General features: G+C 56.5%; 3 protein-coding genes across 5 annotated transcripts in view; 2 read left to right on the forward strand and 1 right to left on the reverse strand.

Annotated features, from left to right (window-relative positions):
• The first annotated feature begins 185 nt into the window (after window positions 1-185).
• On the forward strand, window positions 186-20,216 carry LOXL3 (lysyl oxidase-like 3). 2 transcript variants are annotated; one of them, XM_006880826.1, is made up of 13 exons: window positions 186-504; window positions 4,211-4,374; window positions 4,915-5,129; window positions 16,611-16,830; window positions 17,138-17,318; window positions 17,620-17,774; window positions 17,923-18,090; window positions 18,292-18,454; window positions 18,741-18,984; window positions 19,096-19,211; window positions 19,511-19,647; window positions 19,942-20,053; window positions 20,143-20,216. In XM_006880826.1, exons 1-13 carry the CDS (start codon window positions 192-194, stop codon window positions 20,214-20,216), a joined length of 2,262 nt encoding a protein of 753 aa, XP_006880888.1. In that variant the 5' UTR covers window positions 186-191. The 2 variants fall into 2 exon arrangements, with proteins under 2 accessions (XP_006880888.1, XP_006880889.1); XM_006880827.1 differs by lacking the exons at window positions 4,915-5,129; window positions 16,611-16,830.
• Window positions 20,217-20,721: 505 nt separating this feature from the next.
• Window positions 20,722-23,655, reverse strand: HTRA2 (HtrA serine peptidase 2). Of its 2 annotated transcripts, XM_006880828.1 has the most exons (8): window positions 23,171-23,655; window positions 22,870-23,074; window positions 22,580-22,774; window positions 22,460-22,492; window positions 22,173-22,278; window positions 21,976-22,045; window positions 21,346-21,441; window positions 20,722-20,887 (listed from the first exon to the last, which is right to left on the reverse strand). In XM_006880828.1, exons 1-8 carry the CDS (start codon window positions 23,653-23,655, stop codon window positions 20,722-20,724), a joined length of 1,356 nt encoding a protein of 451 aa, XP_006880890.1. The 2 variants fall into 2 exon arrangements, with proteins under 2 accessions (XP_006880890.1, XP_006880891.1); XM_006880829.1 differs by lacking the exons at window positions 21,346-21,441; window positions 22,580-22,774.
• Window positions 23,654-24,008, forward strand: part of AUP1 (ancient ubiquitous protein 1) — a 3,551-nt gene continuing 3,196 nt past the window's right edge. The window contains exon 1 of the mRNA XM_006880988.1: window positions 23,654-23,973. Within this exon, the coding sequence (XP_006881050.1) occupies window positions 23,654-23,973 (320 nt within the window). The remainder of the gene's footprint in view (window positions 23,974-24,008) is intronic.

The raw sequence follows: 24,008 nt of genomic DNA on the forward strand, positions 1-24,008 counted from the left end.
GCAGTCCTCGGCTGCCGCCCCTCCTCTCTTTTCTTATGTGGGAGTTTGCCTCTTTGACTTGTGTCTTCACTCTCCTCTGATGCTCCCTTTCTCCCTGATGGTTCTCTGTTGACGCCACTCACTCCCTGGGCCTCACTCGCTCTCAATCTCTTTCACATGCCCTCTGGCCCGGGCATCAGGCCTTCCCTGCCATGCAGCCTGTCGGTGTCTGGGGACGCAGCCCCGGGGGCTTACTGCTGGGCCTGCTGTGGAGCTTGTGCCTGGGGTCTCCGTCCCCACCCCCGAGCCCTGAGAAGAAGGACGGGAGCCAGGGCCTGCGGTTCCGGTTGGCTGGCTTTCCCAGGAAGCACTATGAGGGCCGCGTGGAGATCCAGCGAGCCGGCGAGTGGGGCACCATCTGCGACGACGACTTCACGCTCCAGGCAGCCCACATCCTGTGCCGGGAACTGGGCTTCACCGAGGCCACAGGCTGGACCCACAGCGCCAAGTACGGCGCTGGGACAGGTGAGCCAACCTAGGTAGTCTGATCACCTAAGTTCAGGTGACAGCACAGCAGGAATGTCTCAGCTACAGGGCTACAGCATAGCCAGTGTCCACTCGTGGTGATCCCCGCAGCCAGGTCACTCCCCTGAACTGTGTGACTTTAGTCTAATCTGTTGTTATATTCTGAGTCTCAGGTGACCCAAGGACAGAAATGGTTACGACTCGAGTCCAGCCTGGTCTACAGGAGGCTGCTGTCGAGTGCCACCCAGTGGGAGCACTCACAGCTGACCCTCCAGTGGGTTTCCAGAGGCTGTAATTGCACGGGAGATTCCCATCTTTCTCTAGCAGTGGGACTGGTGGGTTTGAAGCTTGGGCCTTCGGGTTGGCAGTGCAACTCCCATCACTAGGCCACCTGAGCTCCCTTCTAGGAGGAGGAGGAGGCCTTCAAGAACTCATAGATGGTGCCTGAGTGTCGCTAAGCCAGAGGGATCACAGATACTGCAGCCAGCAGTAAACGAGTTCCAGGTCAGAGCTGAGACAGATGTGTGGTGGTGGCGGTGGTGGTGGTGGTGGTGGTGATTGGGTGCGGTGGAGTCAGCTCCTACTCACAGTGACCCTAGAACCACAGATCTGAGCATTGCCCACCCTGTCTCTCCCCTGTCTCTAAGTACTTGAACCCACTGTTACAGTCCCCGTGTCCGTCCGCCTCGTAAGGGCTTCCTCTTCCTTTTCCAGCATGATGTCCTTTTCCAAGGGACAGAGAGCACATATCAGAACTGAATAAAACAGAGTGTAATACCTAAAACAAACCTGCACATGGGGGGAGAGGGGTTCAAGAGCAATTCCAACAGGCCCGAGAGTGACTGAACTGTATGGGGACACAGTAGGATTGATGGAGAGAAGTTGGTACCACCTATAGTTTGTCTGTCACTTCTCGTTGTCTGTGTTACTTGGGGAACAAATGCCGAGTTATACGTAACATTTTTTATATATACATAACATATTTTTAAGGTTCACTGTCGTCGTGTTGTTGCTGTTGTCAAGTGCCATCAAGTCACCCATGACTCACAGTGATCCTATGAACAGCATGTCTGGACCCTGTCCTACCCCACGCCATCCTCACCGTTGAGCGCGCTGTAACAGTCGCTGTGCCAGGCCGTCTCTGTGAGGGTCTTCCTCTCTCTCTGACTCCCCACCTTTCCCGGTGCAGTGTCTATTTCCGAGGACTGACCCCTCCTGACAGCCCCATCCTTGTCTCTGAGGGGCACTCTGACTGCCCACCCTCCCGGACAGACTTGTTCACCCTGGTGGCTGTTGAGTGCTCTTCTCCAAAGCCTCTAGAAAAATGGAAATGCTTTCAGAGAAAAGCTAACCAGATGTCAAATATTCAGATGCCAAATTTTAAGGAGGAATAGCTAGAGAAACTGGATATGTTTGCTCTGCAAAGAAAAAGCCTTAGAAATTACATTACAGTTGTCTTTAAATATAGTAAAGACAGCCATGTGACTGAGGAATTTTTCTAGACGGCATCAAAGGACTGAATCAGACCCAATGGGAAGAGGCAGACAAGGATGTTTGGTGGTTATAAGGGTCTGGGAGAGGCAGGTTTAAGGAGACCCAGGGAGTAAGAACCATGAAATGCCTGAGGGATGAATCAGACTTGATGGGGAAGAAGCAGACAGGGATGTTTGATGAGTGTGAGGGTCTGGGAGAGGCAGCTTTAAGCTGCACACAGAGTGAGTGTCATGGAATGCCTGAGCGATCCCTGAACATTGGCCAGGACAGAAGGCCTTGAGGTGGTACTCAACTCTGCCAAGACGTTGGTGGTACTCAGTGGGGTTCAGGCTGAGAGAGCAGGACAGCATGATCCAGGTCTTTGCAATTTCTTACATCAGAAAGCTGGACAGTGACTAGGAAGGATAGAAGGAAAATTGATGCCTTTGATTGAATATACCATGGACTGCTAGGAGGACAAACAGGTTCGACCTAGAGAGGGCGAAACCAGGCTGCTCCTTGGAGGCAAGGATTCTGAAGCTTCGTCTGACAGACATTGGACATGTTGCTAGGAGGGACCAGTCTTTGGAGAGGGACGTCATGCTTGGGAGGGTGGAGGGACAGTGCAGGAGAGGAAGACCCTCAATGAGATGGATTGATTCAGTCAGTGGGGTAATGGGGGTAGCTGTTTCAGAGACAATAAGGTTGGCTTAGGGTAGAGCAAGTTTCAGGGTCACTATGAGTCACAAACAACTCGATGGTACAAAACAACCATTTTATGCTGGTTTGCTTACAAACTTCGTATACATTGTTTTTCACACTGGACCTTTCCCATTTCCTTTACCCACCTCTCACTCTAACCATCAAATTGTGCGACCCTGTGATTATCCCAAGCTCGCCTCACCCCTCTGTTTCTACCCTCCCCCCATTGGATCCGCATACCTGTTTTACTATCTTTGTATTTCAACAATAATGGTCTTATACAGTATTTGTCTTTTTTTAATTTTATTATTATTTTGTGTGTCTGTGTACCGTCAAATCAGATCTGACTGGTACAGGAGGAGATTGTCCCTCCTTTCCCGGCAGAGCATCTGGTAGATTCGAACCATGCGCCTCTGGGATTGCAGTGCAGCTTCTTGCCACTAGGCCACCAGAGCTCCCCCAGTATTTGTTTTTATGCTACTGAGTTAGCTCAGTTAGCATAATGCTCTCCAGTCCCTCCCAAGTTTGTAGTAATTTTTTAATCATTGTTTCTACACTGTACATAGTATTCCATCATGTGGATGTATCATAATTTCTCACTCCATTTGATTGTGTTTGGTCATTTGGGCTCTTTCCACGTTCTTGTGATGGTGAATGATGCTGCTATTAACATTGGTGCAAATCTCCGTTTGTGTCTCATTTCTCATTTTCTGAGGGTAGATTCCAAGCAGTGGAATAGCTGGGTCATATGGAATTTCTCTGTTCAGCTTTTTGAGGACACACCAAACTGCCTTCCCAAGTGGTTGCACCATTTTACAGTCCTCCCAACAGTGTATGAGAGTTCCTGTCTCTCCACATCCTCACCAACATTTATTACTTGCTGTTCTGTAAAACTGTGCCACTGCCTCTGGGTGAGATGGCATCTGATCGTGGTTTTGATTTGCATCGCTCTTCTTGCCAGTGATGTTGAGCATTTCCTCATGTGTCTGTAATGCAAACCAATTTTAAAAACAGTGATAATGTTTTCTCAGCAGCACTGTCTCGAGATGATCATATAAGTACAAAGCCTGGTAAAGTGTCCGCTGCACACACAGGGTTCATTATGACCACTGCTGAAGGGATGTGCACTGACCAGAAGCTCTGGGGCCCTTGTCAATAGGGAGTTCCACTCCTAGCCACCCCTCTGTGGCTGTTCGAGCCCCCCAGCGGCCTCTCCTCATTTACGGCAGAGGCCCACAGGGAGCCGGACACTGGGGCTGTCAGAGGAGTTGAGTTAAATTGAAGCTAAGGAACCGGTCAAAATGGCAGAGTTGCGTCCTGCTTTCATTAACACCCCGGACCAACTCCTCGGGCTCCCACCACCGATCCTACGCCCTTTCTCCTGTCTCCCTCCTGGAGACCTGTCCCTCCCCACCGTCATCATCCAGAAAATGAGCTCCCCGCACGTGAAGCCGCAGTGCTCAGCCCTCCCGCCAGTCCCACCGCTCCCCATCCTGTCTCCAGCCCTCTGTCCTTGTGCCCCCCACCCCAGGTCGCATCTGGCTGGACAACCTGAGCTGCCGTGGGACAGAGCAGAGTGTGACTGAGTGCACCTCCCGGGGCTGGGGGAACAGCGACTGTACCCACGACGAGGACGCGGGGGTCATCTGCAAGGACCAGCGCCTGCCTGGCTTCTCAGACTCCAACGTCATTGAGGTCTGTGTGCACAGCCATGCATGGGCGCACACGCACGCGTGCATGCTCCCGCACCAGCCCCACGTGCCCAGAGGAACAATGCAGGCTGGCAGGAGGCTTGAAGGGCAGAGAGGGTCAGCTGACGCAAGTACAGTGAGGTCCGAGTTCAGCATGAACTTCCAAGTTCAGCTCGGCCAGTGCCTCTCCACCCTTGTCCCGGCCCCTGGACACCCTGTCCCCTCCGCTGGCCTGGACACCTCACTGGTTTCTCTTCTCCTACCATAAAGGCCACTTCCTCTACGAGGTGCCCCCACTGTGCTCCTGCAGTGGGGGAGACCTGGCCGGGCCGGGAGTTTCCCAGCCTGCCGAGCTCCCTCAGCTGGGCATGGCCTCCCCTCTCAGGGCTTCTGTGCTCTCCAGGCTCCGAGGGTGGGTTCCCCGGGAGCAGGCGCTGCTCGCCCTCTCCTCCTTCCCCCAGCTGAAGCAGCTGGGTCCCCTCCCAGGATGGCCAGAGTGCAGGAAATGGGGGTGAACCCAAGGCCCTGGCTGTGTCCCCTCCAGGTGGAGCAGCAGCTGCAGGTGGAGGAGGTGCGACTTCGACCCGCGGTGGGAAGGGGCAGAAGACCCCTGCCCGTGATGGAGGGGCTGGTGGAGGTCCGCCTTCCCGAGGGCTGGTCACAAGTGTGCGACAGAGGCTGGAGCGTCCACAACAGCCGTGTGGTCTGCGGGATGCTGGGCTTCCCCGGTGAGAAGAGGGTCAACACAGCCTTCTACAGGTGAGGGGCAGCGGGCAGGCGGATGGGGACTCAGGGTGCCTGCTGAGGAGCAAGGCAAAGGGACCACGAGAGAGAGCCGGTGTATAGGGGCCTCTGGGGCCATGCCTGGTGGTCTCGTGGAACTCCCACCGGGGATCGGAAACAGGATCCTTAAGGTTTCTTTGTGAATGAACGGTCACCTCAGGGCAAGTAGCCGTGACCGTGACTTCCTCAGTGAGCAAGCAGGCTGATTCCTCAGAACCACGCCCGCTCCACAGAAGTCCCCCCTGGGCTCTTCCATGGTGGCGCCTGGATGTGGCCAGCACCTGGCAGGGAGCCCAGGAACTGCGGGGTGCTGTCAGGCTAGACCCTGCCTTGGGCCACTCCCTGTGGTCAGAGGGAGTAAGAGCCTGCCACACCCTCAGTCCAGGCCACCCTCCAGGACTGAGCTGTCCACTCTCCCTGGGAGATTATCCTGGAATGACCGAGGCACCCGCCCCTCAACCCCTGCACGGGTCTCTGGAACACACCCCATTTTGCAGATAAGGAATTCTGGGTGAGTGGTTCTATGCTGTGGCGTCCTGCTTCCCTGCTGCATCTAACCTGGTCATCTTGAGCCACAGAGAGCCTAAGGACACACACCTACTTGAAAATCTTACCCATCATCCTGTTTTCTGGCTAAAAATGCTTCCTTTCCTCAACTCTTTCCTGGCTAGGCTTGTGTGGCAGAGAAAGGCCCTTGGCATCTCAGTGAGGTCTGCTGGGCACACTCTGCCCCTCGTGGTCTCCACAGCAGATGTTCTGCTTTGATGGCTTCTGCATCACCCTTCTGTTGAGAAGGCACAAACCAGCTCCTCTCAAGTCTCTGACCTCCGACAACCAGCTGAAGTCCTATCTTCTTCCTGATACTTGCTTTGTTGAACTTAAATATGTTGAGTTTGTATTACCTTCTTGGTAATCTCCTTTTTGAGCATAAATATGTTCACTTGCTATGCATCTAAGAGCTGGACAATGAATAAGGATGACAGAAAAAGAATTGATGCCTTGGAGCTGTGGTGTTGGGAGCAGAGCACTGAACATCCCATGGACGGCCAAGAGAATGAACAGACATGTCTTGGAGAGGGTGCAGCCTGAGTGCTCGCTGGAGGCAGGAATGATGAGACTTCGCCTCACATACTTTGGGCATATTGCTAGGAGGGGCTATTCCTTGAGGGACATGATGCTGGGAAGGGTGGAGGGTCGGCGGAGGAGAGGAAGGCCCTCAACCAGGTAGAATGACATGTTGACTTCTGCAATGGGCTCTTGTGTGTCAGGAAATGTGAGTCGCCCGCTCCTTCTTTCAAGCCTGATGAGTAAGTCCTTTTCCAGGGACTGTTTGTTCTGTTGGCCATCCATGTTCGGTATTCTTTGGCTCAAAGGCATCAGTTCTTCAGTCCTCTTTATTCATCGTCTAGCTTTCACGTGCAGAAAACAGTTGAAAACCCTAGGGCATGGGGCAGGTGCACCTGAGTCTTTGAACTGACAGTTTGCTCTTTAGCACTTTAACAACAGATTTACCCAGTGCAATACTTCATTTGATTTCATTTTTTAGTGCAGCTTCCATGGTGGTGGTGGTGGTGGTGGTGTTAAGTGCCGTCGAGTCGCAGGCGACTCATAGCAAAGGAGAGTCCTCAACGCCTGGGTGTCTTTCATCCTCTCTTCAGGTTCATAGGGTTTCCAGAGGCAAGCTACTACGGAAGTAGATGCCACTCCTGCTTCCAAGCTTGTTTTAATCAGGGGCAGCTCCCATAGGTATTGGAAATAATATATATATTTTTCTTTTTTTTAATTGTAAAAAACATGAATGAGGATCCAAGGGGGGTAACGGGTGGGAGCAGAAGGGTGAGGATGGGCAGGGATGAAATCATAGGGTTGTACGATTTGGTGGGTGAAGGGAGTGGGTGAAGGAAATGAGAAAGATCCAGTGGGAACCAGAAAAGACAGGGTAATAGTAGACATAGTCTAATGGTGATTAATTTTTTTTTACAAAGAAATTGTTTTTTTTTTTTCATTTGTGGGTTTCCCACTTGGGAATAGGGGCACAGACTCTCTGGCGGCTTCATGCTGAACAGGGGCATTGAGATGAAGGGGAGGGGGAGCCCACTTTAACACTTTACTGGTGGTCTTGACTTGAAGCTGCATGCCTTCTTGTTCAGTTAGAAGATATTTTCATGATGTTTTCTGCTGTCTGGACTGCAAGGTGTTTGCCTGGGTAAATCCACTGGGAGTGGGTGGCTGGCTGAACTTTGAGGCTCCGTCTACCCTCACTTTCTTAGCTGGCAGTTATATTTCCCTTTTGTCTCTGGAACCAGGCTCAGGGTTCAGGTTCTGGAACAGGACTCAGTGTTCAGGTTACCTATAGCAAAGGGCGCAAACCTAGAGAGAACAAACTTGTGAGTAACAAAGAGAAGGGCTTAGGAGGTGTTATTACAGGTGCACTGGAGAGGGAGATGGAGGAAAGTGGCTGAGATAAAATTCCTCATACACATCAGGCTGCTCTCCCCAGCGACCTGACAGCACTCTCCAAGAGTGGACGGCTCTCCTCAGGGGCCAGTCGGCACTGCCCCTCTCCTCCCCAGAGTTCTCCAGAAGTCTGGACCTGGCGCCTGCTGGAGACCACGGCCCAGGACGGCACTTCTGGCTCTAGCACTGCCATCATTGCCCCTTTTCTCTTTGCCAAGTGGCCCAATTGTAACTCAAAGTAGGTATTATTACTTTATTCACAGCCATTCTCCAACCTTCGTATTAATAATTCTGTCAAAACTCAAGGCAGTTTGAGCTTATTTTATTGAAACCCTTTCCATCTCTAAGGTCATAATTTCTTCCACATCCCACAAGATTTCTATTTAGTTACTTGTTCCAGGCTGAGGAATCCTTGTTTGGGGAAACCATTCCAACCCTCCAGTCTTGGCTACACTTGCCCATATTTCTGTGCCTTGACCCCAAGATGCATCTGAAAGTTCTTTCAGCCTGAAAGGAAGATACTTTGTTGCCTGAGAGACACAGGCTGGCTTGGCAGTTGTGTGGGTCTTTACTGTCATTTGCGGTGGGGCTGTATTTCTCTATTAAGTCTTTGCTGTTGTGTACTCTCGAGTCGGACCCGACCCATAGCTGACTCTCCAGTGGATTTTCAGAGGCAGTTAATCACACAGGGAGGGAACCAGAGGTGTTCACCTTCTGTACATAAACTGAGGCAGAGCCAAGTCAGTCTGCTCATGGACTCGCTGTCAGGCCCGAGAAGGAGAGCTTCTTGGCCTAAGTCAGCCCTTGAGTTGGCCCCATGCGGTAAGAGGGAGGCGGCCAACAGCAGCTCGTGTGTGTGGACGAGTGGGGAGGAGTAGAGGGGAGCCCAGGTTTGGATGTGTCTTGTTTAAGGCACTGAGATGACATGGTGATTGGAGCTGAGACGCTAGGGTTCAGTTACATAGCGTTCCAAGTCATGAATCTGGACAACATCACCACAGGAAAATGTAAACAAACCAGACAAACCTATAGAAAAGAGGTGAATGGAATGAAGCTTGGAGAACTTAGCTAATTCAGAGAATACGAGAAAGACGCTCGCTCTTGAACTCATTGCCATCAAGTCAGAACAGACTCAGAGCCGACCCTGAGACTGTGAGTTACAGGAGGAGATTTACTCTATTGAGGCAAATAGTGGATTCAGCAGGTGCCCCCTTGTAGGGAAGAGAAGGGTTAAAAATCTTCCCGAGTGAACCAACACCCAGCATCAGGATGAACAAAGCAAAGATTACCGTTGTGGAGGACTTCCTTTTCCCTGGATCCACAATCAGAGCTCTTGGAATCAACAATGAAGTGATCAAATGATGCCTCGCTGTGAGCAGATTTGCCTCAAGGAGCCTCTTTAAAGTGCTGCGAAGCCAAACGGGCTTTGAGGACAGAGCTCCTGGTCTTCTCGGTAGCTTCATCGACTTGGGAAGTTGGACAGGTGCCTTTAGAGTGGGGTGCTGGCAGAGAATATTGAAGATACCAGGGATTGCCAAAAGAACAAACAGATGCATCTTAGAAGCAGCACGGAAGTCTCCGTAGCAGTAAGCATGCTGAGACTTCGTCTCCTGTGATTTGGGCATGTTGCTGGGGGCCCAGTCACTGGGGAAAGACCTACTTCTGGGTGGTCTTGGTGGTTGTCGCTGTGAGTCACAGCGACCCATGAACGAACTGATTGATCTTGCCCTGTCCTGTGCCACCATCTGATACCCCAAGCCCACTGCCTCAGCTGCTGCGCCATTCTACCTGACTGATGGTCTCCCCTCTTTCTCTGACCCTCCACCTTTCCAAGCAGGAGCCCCTTTTCAAGGACTGGTGGTGACGTCGAGGGGTCAGCGACAAAGAGGAAAGCTTTGTCCTGGAGTGAAAACCCGCACTCTGCAAAAGTCAAATGAGATCCATTGAAAATCCAAAGACGATCTGAATCGGAGATCCCTCCAGATTCACAGGATGACGACGGCCCTCTCCCCAAGAACTCCAGAAAGGTGGTTACATCGTGCGAGCAGGTTGCAAAACTTGTAACTGGCCAGAAGACCGTGAGAGGGAAGAAAGGCGGGTTATCTGGACATATGCATCCAGCCGCGACAGGAGCTATCACATAAATGGGAGTACGTGATTGAGTTTATCCCAAGGTCCTAAGACAACAGGAAGAACAGTTATTCTAGTGATGGAGTCGTAAATTTCACGCCACACTGTTAACAGAAGGTCAGCAGTTCAAACCCACTCATGGAATGAAGGACAGGACAGGCCAAGCCCGCAGAGGGTCACCCCGAGTCAGAAGTGACTAGACAGCAGTGAGCTCTTCCTCAGACATACGTATTTGCTAGAGTTAGAGAACACTCTGTCTTACCTTTTTTAAGCCACATATCAAGACCCTGTGAGCGGCTTCTCCTCCCTGGGGTCACGGCTCGTGGGCCATCAGGTTGAAAGGAATGACATGGCAGGTAGCTTTTACAAACCCAGCATGGACTCCAGACTCACAGCAGTCCTTTCAGATGGCCTCAGAGCTCCACTGTAGACTGTCTGGCGCATGACTTCTATGCCTGCGAGCTCTGGAAGCTCTGGGATGACCCTCTGGTTGGTCAAATCCAGCAGCAGCTCCAGAGGAGAAAGAAGGGTGGTCTACAGCCTCAGAAACCCAGTGGAGGATCAGCCATGAGTCAGTTCCAGCTCCGTGGCAACGAGTGAATTTTATCTATACACATTCAAGGCACCTCTCCTTGAGACTCACAGCCCAGCGGGTTGACCTAGTGGCTGGAGCAGCGAGTCTAAGCAGAGATGGTAAAGATGGCATGTCGAGCCAGTGTGCCATGAAGCTGTACTTGGGCCACTGTGGGTCGGAGCCAATGAAGGAATAACATGGAATCATAACAGGGAAGGGGGCACGGGAATAGCCAGGGAGGAAGCCAGGAGAGCCCAGGAGCCGAGGAAGTGCTACGGGATGGACAGTGAACAGAGCTGGCTAGTGGGCAGGAGCCGCACTGCCAGTCTGAAGGTGTGTGGTTCGAATCCACCAGCTGCTCCATTAGGAGAAAGATGGCCAGTCTCCTCCTATGTGATTTACTGCTTCTGAAAACCTGCTGGAGGATCAGCTAAGCGTCAGTTCTGACTCATCAGTACACAACAACATCAACAGTCGGTGATGGGCGGGCTTAGCAACACAGACGTCATTGCGGACGCCTGCGGAGATGATCAGAGCAAGATCTAGCAGGAGGACAAGAATCTGCTTTCCACTGAGATGTGCAAGAAAAACTGGAATGGATAAATAAGGCCAGTGGGGGAGCACTTTCCACGCCATATTTGGCCTTTGTCTTATAGAGAGTCAAATTCAGGCACATATATATGTGGAAAAGGGATTAAATGATGCAGAGTTTCAGAAGTTCACCTGATAGTGTTGGTTAGGCAATGTGGAATCCAGATCTGTGTTTAGTTTGAAGTTTGTTCTAAAAACGAAGCTGGTAAAGAGAGGAGCAGCAATGGGCTGCCCAGGAGAGGAATGAACGGCCGGGAGGCGATTGAAGAGAAGAAACTTGACAGCTTAACTCACTACCGTGGAGTCGGAGAGGACTTGGCGCCGACCTGCCAGCAGGTTTTCAGAGACAGTGAATCACACAGGAGGAGACGGCCCACCTTTCTCCCAAGGAGCGGCAGCTAGGTGAGCACTTCTGTGGATGAAGAAACAAAGAGCCCCTCAGGCTTGAAATGAAACTATCTCAATGCTCGGAGAAGACATGCTTCTAACTTGACGGTAACTCTGCCTTCTTCTGGGCTGCTCCCTGGAGATCCACACGGTCCCCAGGCCCCACCGCTGAAGGAAAATGCCAGGTGTTTGGCTGTGATTGTGTAAGAGGAGTGTGGGGAAAACTTCCCCCCTGTCTTGTAAGATGGAAGACCCCAGACTCAGTCCTGTCTGAGGAAAGGGTCCCAGACTTACTACAGACAATAGAAATGAGGGTCATAGTGGATGTTTTGGCAAAAAAAGCCAACTAAATACTTATTTTGGAAGCAGCTAGGGCAGGAAATACCAGAGAGCTTCAACCAGTGTTTTAAAAGGAGATAAAAAGATAGGGTTTCTTGTTGTTGTTCATTCTAGTCTATCTACACACAGTATATACTATCTCCAGATCTTATGCCATAAGAGGAAACAGCAGAGCAAGAACATGTGCTAGTCAAGAACGATTAAGATGATTACAGGAGATCCCATAAATGTCTAAGATGACACAGAGATGAGACGTCTCTCCTCCATAAAAAGTTGACCAAGACAAAGAGGGGCTGTAATTAAAGTCTTCAGGATCACGGGAGACTGAGAGGAGAGGCACCTGCGGCCCCGAGAACCGCCTTTAGGCACCCTCTTCAAATAGGTCAATTATTTAGGCCAATTAAAAAGGAGGCTTTAGAATTTCTGTGCCTGGAAGTAATTCTGGGAGCTGAGCTGAGCCTGTGAAGCACCGAAGCGTGTGGGGCTGGAATTGGGGCTGGACGAGATGAGCGCTGTCCTGTCAAGCAGACTGACCTCGTGCTCCCTCCTCAAACCAAGGACACTTTCTCCAGTAGCCAGCCTCTGTCCCCAGCCTGGGACTGCTGGCCTCAGACCTGGAAAAGGCCGGAAACCAGAGTGCATTCAAGAGATCCTCTCCGCTTCTCTGGTCATCCTAAGGCTCGCTCTGTCCAGGTCTGTCAGCCTAGCCCTGCCCCTGCCCTTCCCTTCACCTGCCCTCCCACAGTTTATTGGTGGTGGTATGTGCCCTACTTGGAACCAACTCATAGCTGTCCCTCCCACAGGATTTTAGAGGCAGTCAGTCACACAGGATGAGACTGTCTAGCTTTCTCCCACAGAACACCTGGTGGACTTGAAGCACAGTTCAAGTTGCCTTCTGTTGATAGCACAGCTCCTTTCCACTAGGCTCCCAGTACTTCCTGAAGTTTGAGTCCCCGCCTCATTCCTGGGCCCAGTTTGAGAAGTTAGGTGCACCTGTTTCAGGCCACACTCTTGTCACTTACTTGCTAATGCAGCTGAGAGCTGGACAGTTAATACCAATGACAGCAGAAGAATTGGTGCCTTTGAGCTGTGGCACTGGAGAAGAGCACTGAGCATCCCATGGACGGCCAGGAAAACGAATAGCTATGTCTTGGGGAGGGTGCGGCCACAGTGCTCCTTGCAGGCAAGGATGGCAAAGGTGCGTCTAACACTTCAGGCACGTTGCTAGGAGGGGCTATTCCCTGGAGAGGGACATCTATTCCTTGGAAAGGGACATCATGCTTGGAAACGGGGAGGGAAGGCAGGCAAGAAGACAACCGTCAGCCAAGTGGACTGACAGAGGGCAGCAGTGGGATCGAGTGTGTCGGAGACAGTAAGGTGGCACCGGAGGGGACAGGGTTCACATCTGTTGTCTGTGGGATCGCAGCGACGCAGCACCTAACGACAACAGTTCTTTGGCGCGGCCGTGATCCGTATCCCTCCTTAGCCGGCTCTTAGACAGTCCTGGCACAGGGACCCTGAAGGCAGGGGACTTGGAGAGCCTGAGCTCTGCCCTCTGTGAAGGATGCTGTGAAGGCATCTTAGCCCTCGTCCCAGCCCTTCCCACATGGTGCAGGCTGATCCTGATTGCTGTTGTCTCGCCCTCACAGAAAGTTGAGGAGACGAGCCGCCCAGGCCTTGGTCCGACGCCCTAAGCCCCTTGGAAGGTAATGGGGCCGAAGCCCCGGGGCCTCCTGCCCACCCCTGTGGGCCAGGAGGTGGATGGATGGATGGCAGCAAATCCACGTCCATCCCAGACCCCAGCCTGATGGACTAGAGGGGTGAAGGGGAGGGGGGCTGGGACTGGAGACGTCCCCTCAGCTTTGGTCTGGGGAAGCTCAAAGAGGAAAGCATGTGGGAATGGCGGAGGAGGGCCTAACCTTTCCATTTGCACACATAGCTCCGATCTCACCTCAGCACCTGCATTCTCCCTCCCTCCCCAGCTTCTCCCCTCCTCCTAGTCCCCCTTTGCCCTCTCCCTGCCCGCTCCTCACCCTCCGTCCACCTGAATGGACCTAACTGGGTTTCTGGTCTCCGGCATCAAATCCGGAGAGCAGGGTGGTGGTGTTGTCCTCGGCTTTGTCCCGTCCCACCCGGCGCATGAAGGGCTCCCCAAGGCGCAGAACCTCCACCCTTCCTGGGCCACCTGCCTTGACACGACCTCCACCAACCTCTTTCTGCTTTTTTCAGACCAGCCACCAAGTTTAAGGTCAAAGCCAAACCCCGAGCAGGCAGGGTGCCGAGGAAGAGGTAAACTGAGTTCAAGGGGGGTGGAGAGAGGATGGATCAGCCAAGGAGTGCAGTTGGGAAATTGGGGTGCACTCAGAGAGGGGACCAAGAGAAAACTGTTTGTCAAAAGAGTTAATCAAGCAGTAAATGACCTATCAAAAAAGAAGTCAGTTGACCTTGCTGTTGGTTTCTGGAGAGCTATGCAGTTGCCTGAGGTTTTAACATCTCAATGGCGTCCATCCGTTGACCCCTCAGTGGTCCTGGGTCTTCCCTGTCACTCCTGAGTGAATCCTAGGGGCACTCTGCCTGCCCCCAGGAGCTTCAGTTGCCTCGGGTCATTCCTGTCCTGCAGAGATGGTGAGGAGGCGGAGGATGGGCCGGCCTTCAGGTGTGCCGTTCCCAGGGTCTCTAGGAGTTACAGACAACTTGATGGCACCCGGCAGCATCCAGTGCATCCAGTGCCTAAGGCCACAGAGCCGTGATGCCTGTGAGCTGCGGTGCTGGAGAAGAGCGCTGGCTAGCCCATGGAGGAAAGAACACACGGACAAAGTGCAGCCAGAGTGCTCCTCAGATCTGAGGGCGGCACAGTGTGGCCTTGTGTAGTTTGGACATGTTGTTAGGTGCCGCTACTCCTTGGAGAGGAACTTCATGCTGGGAAAAGGGAAGGGTCCGTGAAAGAGAAGGAAGAGCCTCAACAAGGTGGGTTGACACAAGTAACTGCAGCCGTGGGCTCAAGTGTGTCCAAGACGATGCGGACGGCACAGGATCGGACAGGGCATTAGCCCCGTTGTCCATAGGGTCATGCGTCACCCTCGGTGGAGCTCTCACCAACAGCATGCGTTTGCCTGAGACGGACCTTCAAGAGTGCTTTTGGGAACCTCGCGGCCAGCGGCAGAATCCTGCGTCCCTGCCTCCATTTAGAGTTACTCTCAATATTCTGTAACTGTCCCCCGGGTTCCTACAAAACTGAAGAAACAAAACTTCAGAACTGACATGGACACACCTTCCAACCCCAGTGGTTGCATCTAGCATAGCTTCAGAGGACAGAGTTTCCCTGATCACATCTTTGTGAGTGACGTGTTCTGTTCTGTTCTGTTGTCCCACCTCTCCTGAGCAAATTCCAGGGCCACCTAGGGGTCCCTGTGTCCAGCATTCCATAGTCCTCTCTGGTGATGTCAGAGGAGGGTACTGTTTGAGATTGTTCTTTTAGCAAACTTTGAGCTTACAGTTATCTTTGCCCAGCATGGTCTTACCCTGGCCTTCCCCATCCCACATTCTATGCTGTGATTTTTACTTTGCTAGTTGTTGGGGAAGAGAAGGGCAGATTTTAGAAGATACACAGCTTTTTCCTTTGATGGTTTCTTGGGCTTTCATCCAACAAGACTTGGTGAGAGTTCTTGATCTTTATCTTCAGAACCCATTTCTTCTGAGCATCTCCAGAGGCGTTCTGAACAAGCTCCAGGCTTCCCTTGTCTGTTCTGTTTCTGAACTTCTTTCTCCTTCTCGCTATGTCTTCCCGGCCAGTGGCTTCACTCCCTCATAGTCCTTCCTTCCTCCAGCACCAAGTGAGGGCACCACAGTGCAGTGGTTCTCCCACCATGTCTGCCTCAGAGGCCCCCACGCCAACACCAGGCCTCCTGCCTGCCCGTCTGGGTGGAACCAGCCAGCCTCCTGGGAGGACTGGTTCTCTCGTCCAGCACTCTAGGTAGAGGAGTCCTCCCATGCCCACACATCAGTACGTCCTTCACTCCTCCAGCAACAGGAAGGAAGGAGCCTCATTCCCACAATCAGTTCTCTGCGGTTCCCAGGCTTCAGCTTCTCCACCATAATGTGGCTTAGGGAACACGGCCTCAGTACGTGTCAAGGGCAGAAGCACAGACACCCTTAGTAAGAGACCTCAGCTCAGGCCCCACAGCTCGGGGCCTGCAGCTTCACCACCCGGCTGCCGTGTCTGCCCTCCTGCTCTGGCCATGTGCTTCGTCCAGCTCTCAGATACCTTTGTGCCTCTTCATTCCTGAAACTCCAGGCCTTTCTGTGTCTACTTGGGCTGGTCCCCCATCACTGCCCATCCAGGCCTTCTGTCCATTTTCTGGGCTGATTTCCCATCACTGCCCATTCAGCCTCACTGTGTCCACTCTCTGGGAAGGTCCCCATCACTGCTCATCCAGATCTTGCTGTGTCCACTCTGGGCTGGTCCCCCACCACTGCCCATCCAGGCCTGTGTCCACTCTGGGCTGGTCCCTGACCTGGAGGATCCTCTGAGCTCAGAGAGATCGTTTCTGTGCTGGACCTGCTCTCTCCTTGGTCCTGACTCACCCCACTGTGTCTGTCTCACCGTAACTGAGGGGTCACTGGCTGCTGGGTTCCTGTCTGGGAGCCCCTCCCTTCTGGCCACCTCATCCTGCCTTAGCCTCAACCCTGTCAGGACAAACAGCTGGAAACCATTTGGGAGGAGGTTTTGTCAGGGAACCAAGACCAGCCGCCCTTCACGTCCAGTTAGTTCGGCTGCCCAGCGTCCCAGCATCCTCCTGCCGGCCCGTCGGCTCTTTGAGCACAGAACTTGGCCATCTCCTTTGTCTCTCTGGAGGCAAACTCAGAAAAGAGGGGAGGACACACGGTCCTGAGAGGTTGGGGGAGGCACAGCGGGTGGGGGGTTGGGGATGGAGAAGCTGGAGCATCATCTCACCCTGATGTCCCCTCTTGTCCCCCAGGTTGCTGGCCCAGAGGCAGCAGCATGCTTTCGGCTTGCATGGGGTGACCTGCGTGGGCACAGAGGCCCACCTCTCCCTATGCTCCCTGGAGTTCTATCATGCCAACGACACCATCAGGTGCCCTGCAGGTGCCCCCGTCGTGGTGAGCTGTGTGCCAGGTCCCCTGTATGCTGTGCCCAGTGGCCACAAGAAACACCAACAGCTGAAGCCTTCTGGGGAGGTGAGGTGACCTGCCCACATGGGTGGGCATCCAGCACAGCCTGACTCTGACGGCAGGGAGGGCCCTTCCTGGGGGTGCACACAGACCCCAGACCTCTGGGTGGGGACCTCCAGCACAGGGGAGACTTCCTGGGTGGGCTGCAGACCCCAGATCTCTTGAGTGGGGACCACCCAGCACAGCCCTGTCAGAATTCATAGGGAGCCTTCCCAGGTTGGCTGAAGACTCAGGCCTCGCTCTCACCCCCACCAAGTCCCTTCAGTGCCCACGTGCCCTCCTGGGCACCCTTCAGTCTCCTTTCCCCCTGCAGGCCCGTGTGCGGCTCAAAGGCGGGGCCCACCCTGGGGAGGGCCGAGTGGAAGTCCTGAAGGCGGGCACCTGGGGCACCGTGTGTGACCGCAAGTGGGACGTGCAGGCGGCCAGCGTGGTGTGTCGGGAGCTGGGCTTCGGGAGCGCCCGGGAGGCACTGAGTGGAGCCCGGATGGGGCAGGGTGAGGGCCTGAGGGGGCAGGGGAGGTGTGCATTCCTGGGGTGCAGTTACACCTCCCTGATCCATGAGGCAGGGTGAGGGGTGAGCAGGGAGGAAGTGTGTGTTCCTAGGGTGCAGTTACTGCTCCCTGATCTCTGAGTGGAGTCCACAGGGGGCCGGGGCCAAGGGGTGGGGGCGGCAGAGTCGGCCGGAGGCGTGTTCTGGGGAGGGAGGTTCAAACACCTTTGGGGCCCCCCCCCCTGTGATGGTGCTGAGGTTCCCCTCCGTGATGGGTGACCGCTCCCTGGTCGCTGACCCCCCAGGCATGGGGGCCATCCACCTGAGCGAGGTGCGGTGCTCGGGGCAGGAGCCCTCCCTCTGGAAGTGCTCCTACAAGAACATCACGGCCGAGGACTGTTCCCACAGCCAGGATGCCGCTGTCCGCTGCAATCTGCCCTCCACAGGTGTGGAGGCCAAGGTCAGCCCAGTGCCCTGGGGTCGGGTCTGGCCATTTACCCGCACCAGCACGCAGCTCCCCTGAGCCCCCTCCGGGCCTGTCCGAGCCTCTGAATCCCTGTAGACCCCAGTCTGCCCCAAAAGCTCCCCAGTGCCTCATGTCACCACAGATCCGGCTCAGTGGGGGCCGCAGCCGGTACGAGGGGCGATTGGAAGTGCAAACCGGAGGACCTGGGTCCCCTCGATGGGGGCTCATCTGCGGGGACGACTGGGGGACACTGGAAGCCATGGTAGCCTGCAGACAGCTGGGCCTGGGCTATGCCAACCACGGTCTACAGGTGAGGAGCCAGGAAATACCAAGGGGGGCCTGTGTGGGGTGGGTAGGTGTGGGGATGATGCCTGAGTGGGAACCCCTGGTGGGCGGGGCGGATGGGTACAGGGGTGACCCCAGGGCAGGTCAGGGAGAAATACCCTGAGAGGCAAGAGGGAAGCCTAGGGGGCTTCCAGGCCCCTCAAGTGGAACACCTGCCTGTCCTCAGGAGACCTGGTACTGGGACTCAGGGAATGTGACCGAGGTGGTGATGAGTGGTGTGCGCTGCACAGGGACAGAGCTGTCCCTGGACCAGTGTGTCCACCACGGCACCCACGTGACCTGCAAGAGGCCCGAGCCCCGCTTCACAGCTGGGGTCATCTGCTCTGAGAGTGAGTGTGGGCCGGGTGGTCGGCTCCCCTGTGGGTGGTGGCTGACCTTCCTCATGGGACAGGCAGTGGCCAAGCTTCCCTGTGGGGCAGGTGGTGGCTCACCTTACCTGTGGGGTGGGTGGTGGCCAACCTTCCCCAGGGGGCGGGCATGGCCGACCTTCCCCATGGGCAGTGACTGACCTTCCCCTGGGGCAGGCGGTGGCTGACCTTCCCCTGTGGGCAGTGGCCGACCTCCCCCGCGGGCAGCCCCGCCAGGAGCCCAGCTAACACCTTGCTCCCGGGGCAGCGGCCTCTGACCTGCTGCTGCACTCGGCCCTGGTGCAGGAGACGGCCTACATCGAGGACCGGCCGCTCCACATGCTCTACTGCGCAGCCGAGGAGAACTGCCTGGCCAGCTCCGCCCGGGCCGCCAACTGGCCCTACGGCCACCGGCGCCTGCTGCGCTTCTCCTCACAGATCCACAACCTGGGCCGGGCCGACTTCAGGCCCAAGGCCGGCCGCCACTCCTGGGTGTGGCACGAGTGCCATGGGTGAGAGGGCAGAGGTCACGTGGGCAGCCGGGGCGGGGCGGGGGGGCCTGGCGGGGCGGGGGGGCCTGCTGCGGGCGGGGAGGGACATGTTTGCACCCTGTGTCCCCACAGGCATTACCACAGCATGGACATCTTCACGCACTATGATATCCTGACCCCCAATGGCACCAAGGTGGCCGAAGGCCACAAAGCCAGTTTCTGTCTTGAGGACACAGAATGTCAGGAGGGTGAGTGGGGCCTGGAGAGGCCGGTGTGTCCACCACATAGTCCTGGTGTTTGGAGACAGCAGTGTGTCCACCCCGCAGTCCCAGTGCCCAGAAAGGGTGGCGTGGCCACCTCATGGTCTTGGTGCCCATAGAGGGTGGCATGTCCACCCTATGGTCCTGGTGTCCATAGAGGGTGACATGTCCACCTCATGGTCTCAGTGCCCGGAGAGGCCAGCATATCCACCCTACAGTCTCAGTGCCTAGACAAGTGTTTCCTCCCCTCGGCCTCCCCCTCCTCTGATGCACAGCATCCCCTCCAGATGTGTCCAAGAGGTACGAGTGTGCTAATTTTGGGGAGCAGGGCATCACCGTGGGCTGCTGGGACCTCTATCGGCACGACATTGACTGCCAGTGGATCGACATCACAGACGTAAAGCCTGGGAACTACATCCTGCAGGTGCGGCACTGGGGGGACGTGGGGAGGGACGTGGGGGACATGGGGAGGGACACTGGGAGGGACATGATTAGACACATGGGGAGATATGGGGGGACATGGGAGAGAACATGGGGGGACACGGGAAGGGACACAGGAGAACATGAGGGGATATGAGCGGACATGGGAGGGTTAATGGGGATACAGGGAGGGATGTTGGGGGACATAGGGGAAACCTGGGGGGGCATGGGGGACACTGAGGAACACAACCGAGGACCCAAGGACCGAAGCTGGGGACATGGCCTTCCACCACCGCAGGTGGTTATCAACCCCAACTATGAAGTGGCTGAGAGCGACTTCACCAATAACGCCATGAAGTGCAACTGCAAATACGATGGCCACCGCATCTGGGTGCACAACTGCCACATCGGTATGAGGGGCAGCGGGTGGCCTGGCCCCTCCCACAGCGGCGCCCCCCTGCCGCCGCCCCAGTGCCTCCCACATCTGTTCACTCTGCAGGTGACGCCTTCAGCGAAGAAGCAAACAGGATATTTGAGCGCTACCCTGGTCAGACCAACAACCAGGTCATCTGACGGACCAGCACCCTCCCCTGACGGCCACCACAGCCCCTCACGGCGGTCCGAGGCTGCATCAGCTCAGGAGCTCACAGAGGACCGCTGCCGCTGTGGGCCCACTGCACCCCGGCAGGTCACCGCCCTCCTTCCCGGCTGGGGTGAGGTCTGCGGCCCAGGCCCGCACGGAGCCCAGCTGGGGACTAGCTGCCCAGAACGCCAGACGGCAGTGCTGCTCACGGTGAACGGCGATGTGAACGGTCAGGCCGGCCGCGGCATCCCCCCTCGGTTCTCGGGGACACTGCCTTACCTCCAGCACCTTCCCTTACGTCGACTATAACATGTTGCTCGATATAATTTTATTTTATATAAAAAGTGGCTTTGTGGGTCTTCAGAACCCGAGACTTGGTTCTGGCAGCTGGAGGGGCCCGCCCCCCTGGTCCATCTCACTGTCGGGCATTTGGGGTGCCCTGGCTCGGGAGGCGGGAGGAAGTCAGAGCAGGAATGTCCACTCTTGCTGATGAGGTCACTCTGTGACTTCAGGGGTCACGTACAAGGTCAGGGTCTCTGGCCCCCGACGGATCCGCACCGCCAGCTGGGTCTGGGTGCGGACTGCCTCGTACACGTCTTCAGCGTTCTGGACCAGCTGATCACCGATGGCCAGGATCACGTCACCAGGCCGGAGGCCAGCCCTGGGAGCAAGGAGGAAGAGGGCACCTCACTGTCCCCGTCCCTCACTGCACTGTCCCCTCACCAGGCCAGAGGCCAGCCCTGAGAGCAAGGAGGAAGAGGAGGGAGAGGGTGTCACCTGCTGTCACCCTGCACAACTGCCTCACTATCCCCATTCCCCCATGCACTGTCCCTCACCAGGCCAGAGGCCGGCCCTGGGAGCAAGGAGGAAGAGGGCACCTCACTGTTCCTATCCCCCCATGCACTGTCCCCTCACCTGGCCAGAGGCCAGCCCTGGGAGGAAGAAGAAATAGAGAAGGGAGAGGTGCGGCCTCCAATAACCTTACACAGGTACCTCAATGCCCCCCAAGTCCTTCTGCCATGTCCCCCATGTGACCTGTCCTCACAGGGGAGCCCAGACCAGCTTTGTGGATGAGCACACCTCATTGTCCACCATGTCCCCCACATGATGTGCCCTCACCGATGGGCGGGGGAGCCCAGGATGACTTTGTGGATGAGCACGCCGTGCTGAACGTCTGGAAAGCTGGGTTCTCGCAGCTGGAGTTCAGCAAGGATGCTGGAAGGATAAAGGCACCATTAACTGTGCCCAGACACTCTTCCATCCCAAGCCCACCCTAAGTCACCTACACCTGAAAAGTCCACGGGTACAGCAGACACCCACAACTGTCTGACTGCGCCTTCTAGGAGGTAGAAGTGGGACACGTGCACAGCACCTGCTGTTAAGTCAGCGGCACAGATGGCACGTGTCTGTGCCAGGAGCAGCTCAGGGACAGGAGGACCGACTGTCGGGATACTAGGGTGTCTCATGACATAAACGAGCATGAGAACGAGAGGAAATCAAGCTGGCTGCACAGAGACCATGCAGGAAGTGACAGGTGCAACGTTGGCAGGGCCAAGAGCAAACTCATCTGTGAACTTGGGATCAGACATTGAAGACTTTAATTCAGGGCAGGAACAAGACCAGATCAATCTAACTGTAGGCGAACAGCAGGAAGTGAGGTGGGAGACATTAAGGGACACAGCTGTCCTGGTGGCCTCGGAGGTCAGTCAACTTAGAGGCGGGATGACAGCACAACTGTGCTGCTCATACCTGGGGGTCAACGTCAGCATCATCACCCCGATGTACCGGCGCTGGGTCCCCCCAACTCCAAACCAAGAACCTACAGTAGAGAAAAGACGGTAGCAGAGAGAGCCTCATGGGGACACCCACCTCCCTCTCCTAGCACCTGCCAGTCTGTGCCCCAACTCTACTTGGGGAACCCCCCACCCCGCTCAAGTGGGGCTCACTCTTCTTTTCGCCTCGATGCAGAAACTCTCGCAGTCGGTCCGAAGGGATGGCGAAGGAGATCCCGGCCGTGACCTTCATGGTGTTCACCCCGATCACCTCCCCGTCCTGCAGGGATACAGGCTCCTGTCCCCTACCCCAAACAGAGTAGGGGGCGGAGGGCACCAAGGCGCTTCAGGGAGACCTGCCTAGACCAAGACGCTCAGGGACCCCACGCACCCTAGACATGGGTGCTGCTGACCTTCCACGCTGACCTGGCACAGGGATCCTTGAAGGGCGCGCCACTCACCAAGTTAACCAGGGGGCCTCCTGAGTTTCCGAACTGTGGGGCCAGAAGCACAGGGAGAGGACACTGTCTCCACACATCCGCGTGCACAGCGGCCCGCGCCCCGCGCGCCCCGGTACCCACGTCTATGGCCGCATCCGTCTGGATGTACTCCACGTTGGTCTGCGGCAAGCCCAGGTCCCTAGCCGGCCGCTGCGCCGAGCTGACGATGCCAGACGTGATGGTGTTCTGCAGCGCGAAAGGGCTTCCCATGGCGACCACGAACTCCCCTTGGCGGACATCGGCTGAGCGCCCCAGGGGCAGCGTGGGCAGCGGCTCCTGAGCGGAGGCACGACAGCCAGTCAGCGGGGCCCGCGCAGGGGTGCGCTCCGCGCAGGGGTCCGCTCCGCCCGCCCTCGCCACCCGCGCACCACCTCGGTCTGAATCCGTAGGGTGGCGATGTCGGCCACGGGGTCCACCGCGGTCACCATGGCCTCATATGTGTCGCCGCTGGGTAGCCGCACGCGGACGTGGCGCCGGTCGGCCACTACGTGCGCATTGGTTACGATTAGCCCATCGGAGGCCACCACGAACCCGGAGCCATTAGAGATCGGGACCTCGCGGCTGGAGAAAGGGTGCCTTGGGGGGGGGGGGGGGCGGGACAGCCCAGCCGAGAGGACCCGCCGGTGCGCCCACCCTCCGGCCCCCGGGACACCCAGGAGACCCCACCGTTACCGGCCTAGGATCTCGATATAGACCACGGCAGGTGCCGTCTTCTCCACCACATCCGCGATGAAGTTGTACTGGCTGCGCGGAGAGGCGGGCGGAGAGGAGACGGCGGCGTGGACGGCCGGACAGCCCCGACCCCAGGCCCACAGCCAGAGCGCAGCGCCCCCGGCACCCAGTGCAGCGGCCAGCCACACGCGCGCACGGCCCCCGGGGGGCTCCGGGGACCCCGACGGCAGCACGCGGACCCGGGGATCCGGGGACCCCGACGGCAGCACGCAGAACCGGGGCTCCGGGACCCCCGCGCGCAAGTGGTGGACAGGAGCGCCGGGGGTCCCATACGTCCGCCGGGACCGAGGGTCAGAAGACCCTGACGTCAGCGAGGCCTGGAGGTCAGGGGTCACCGGGGGCGCCTGCCCCGAGCGAACGCTCCCCACGGCCCGCCACTCCCGGAGGCGCCAGCCCACGGCCCGCCCCGCCCTCAACGCAGCCATGAGCTCCGCCGGGGCTGCGCCCTCGCCCGCCAGCTCCCAGGCGGCGCCCCAGCCGGAGCACGACCGCGCGCGCGGCACGCCGGGACCTGAAGTCCTCGGGCGGGGCACGCCGGGACCCGGGCTGCATGCCGGGAGTTGTAGTCCCCGCGGGCCGGCCGCAAGGCATGCCGGGGCCGCTCGCCCTTCCGGGGCGCTGCCGGGGCGGGACCTTCCGCCTCCCCGGACGGCGACGTCGGCTTCCCGGCAGACCCCGCGGCGGGGAAGATGGCGGCGGCGGTGGCTCGGCTTCCCTGAGGTGGCGCGATGGAGTCTCCGCAGGCGCCGGGGCCCGAGCGGCTCTTCGACTCGCAGAG

Source organism: Elephantulus edwardii, unplaced genomic scaffold, assembly GCF_000299155.1.
Source record: "Elephantulus edwardii isolate Elephantulus edwardi_28Jun2011 unplaced genomic scaffold, EleEdw1.0 scaffold00011, whole genome shotgun sequence".
NCBI lineage: Eukaryota > Metazoa > Chordata > Mammalia > Macroscelidea > Macroscelididae > Elephantulus > Elephantulus edwardii.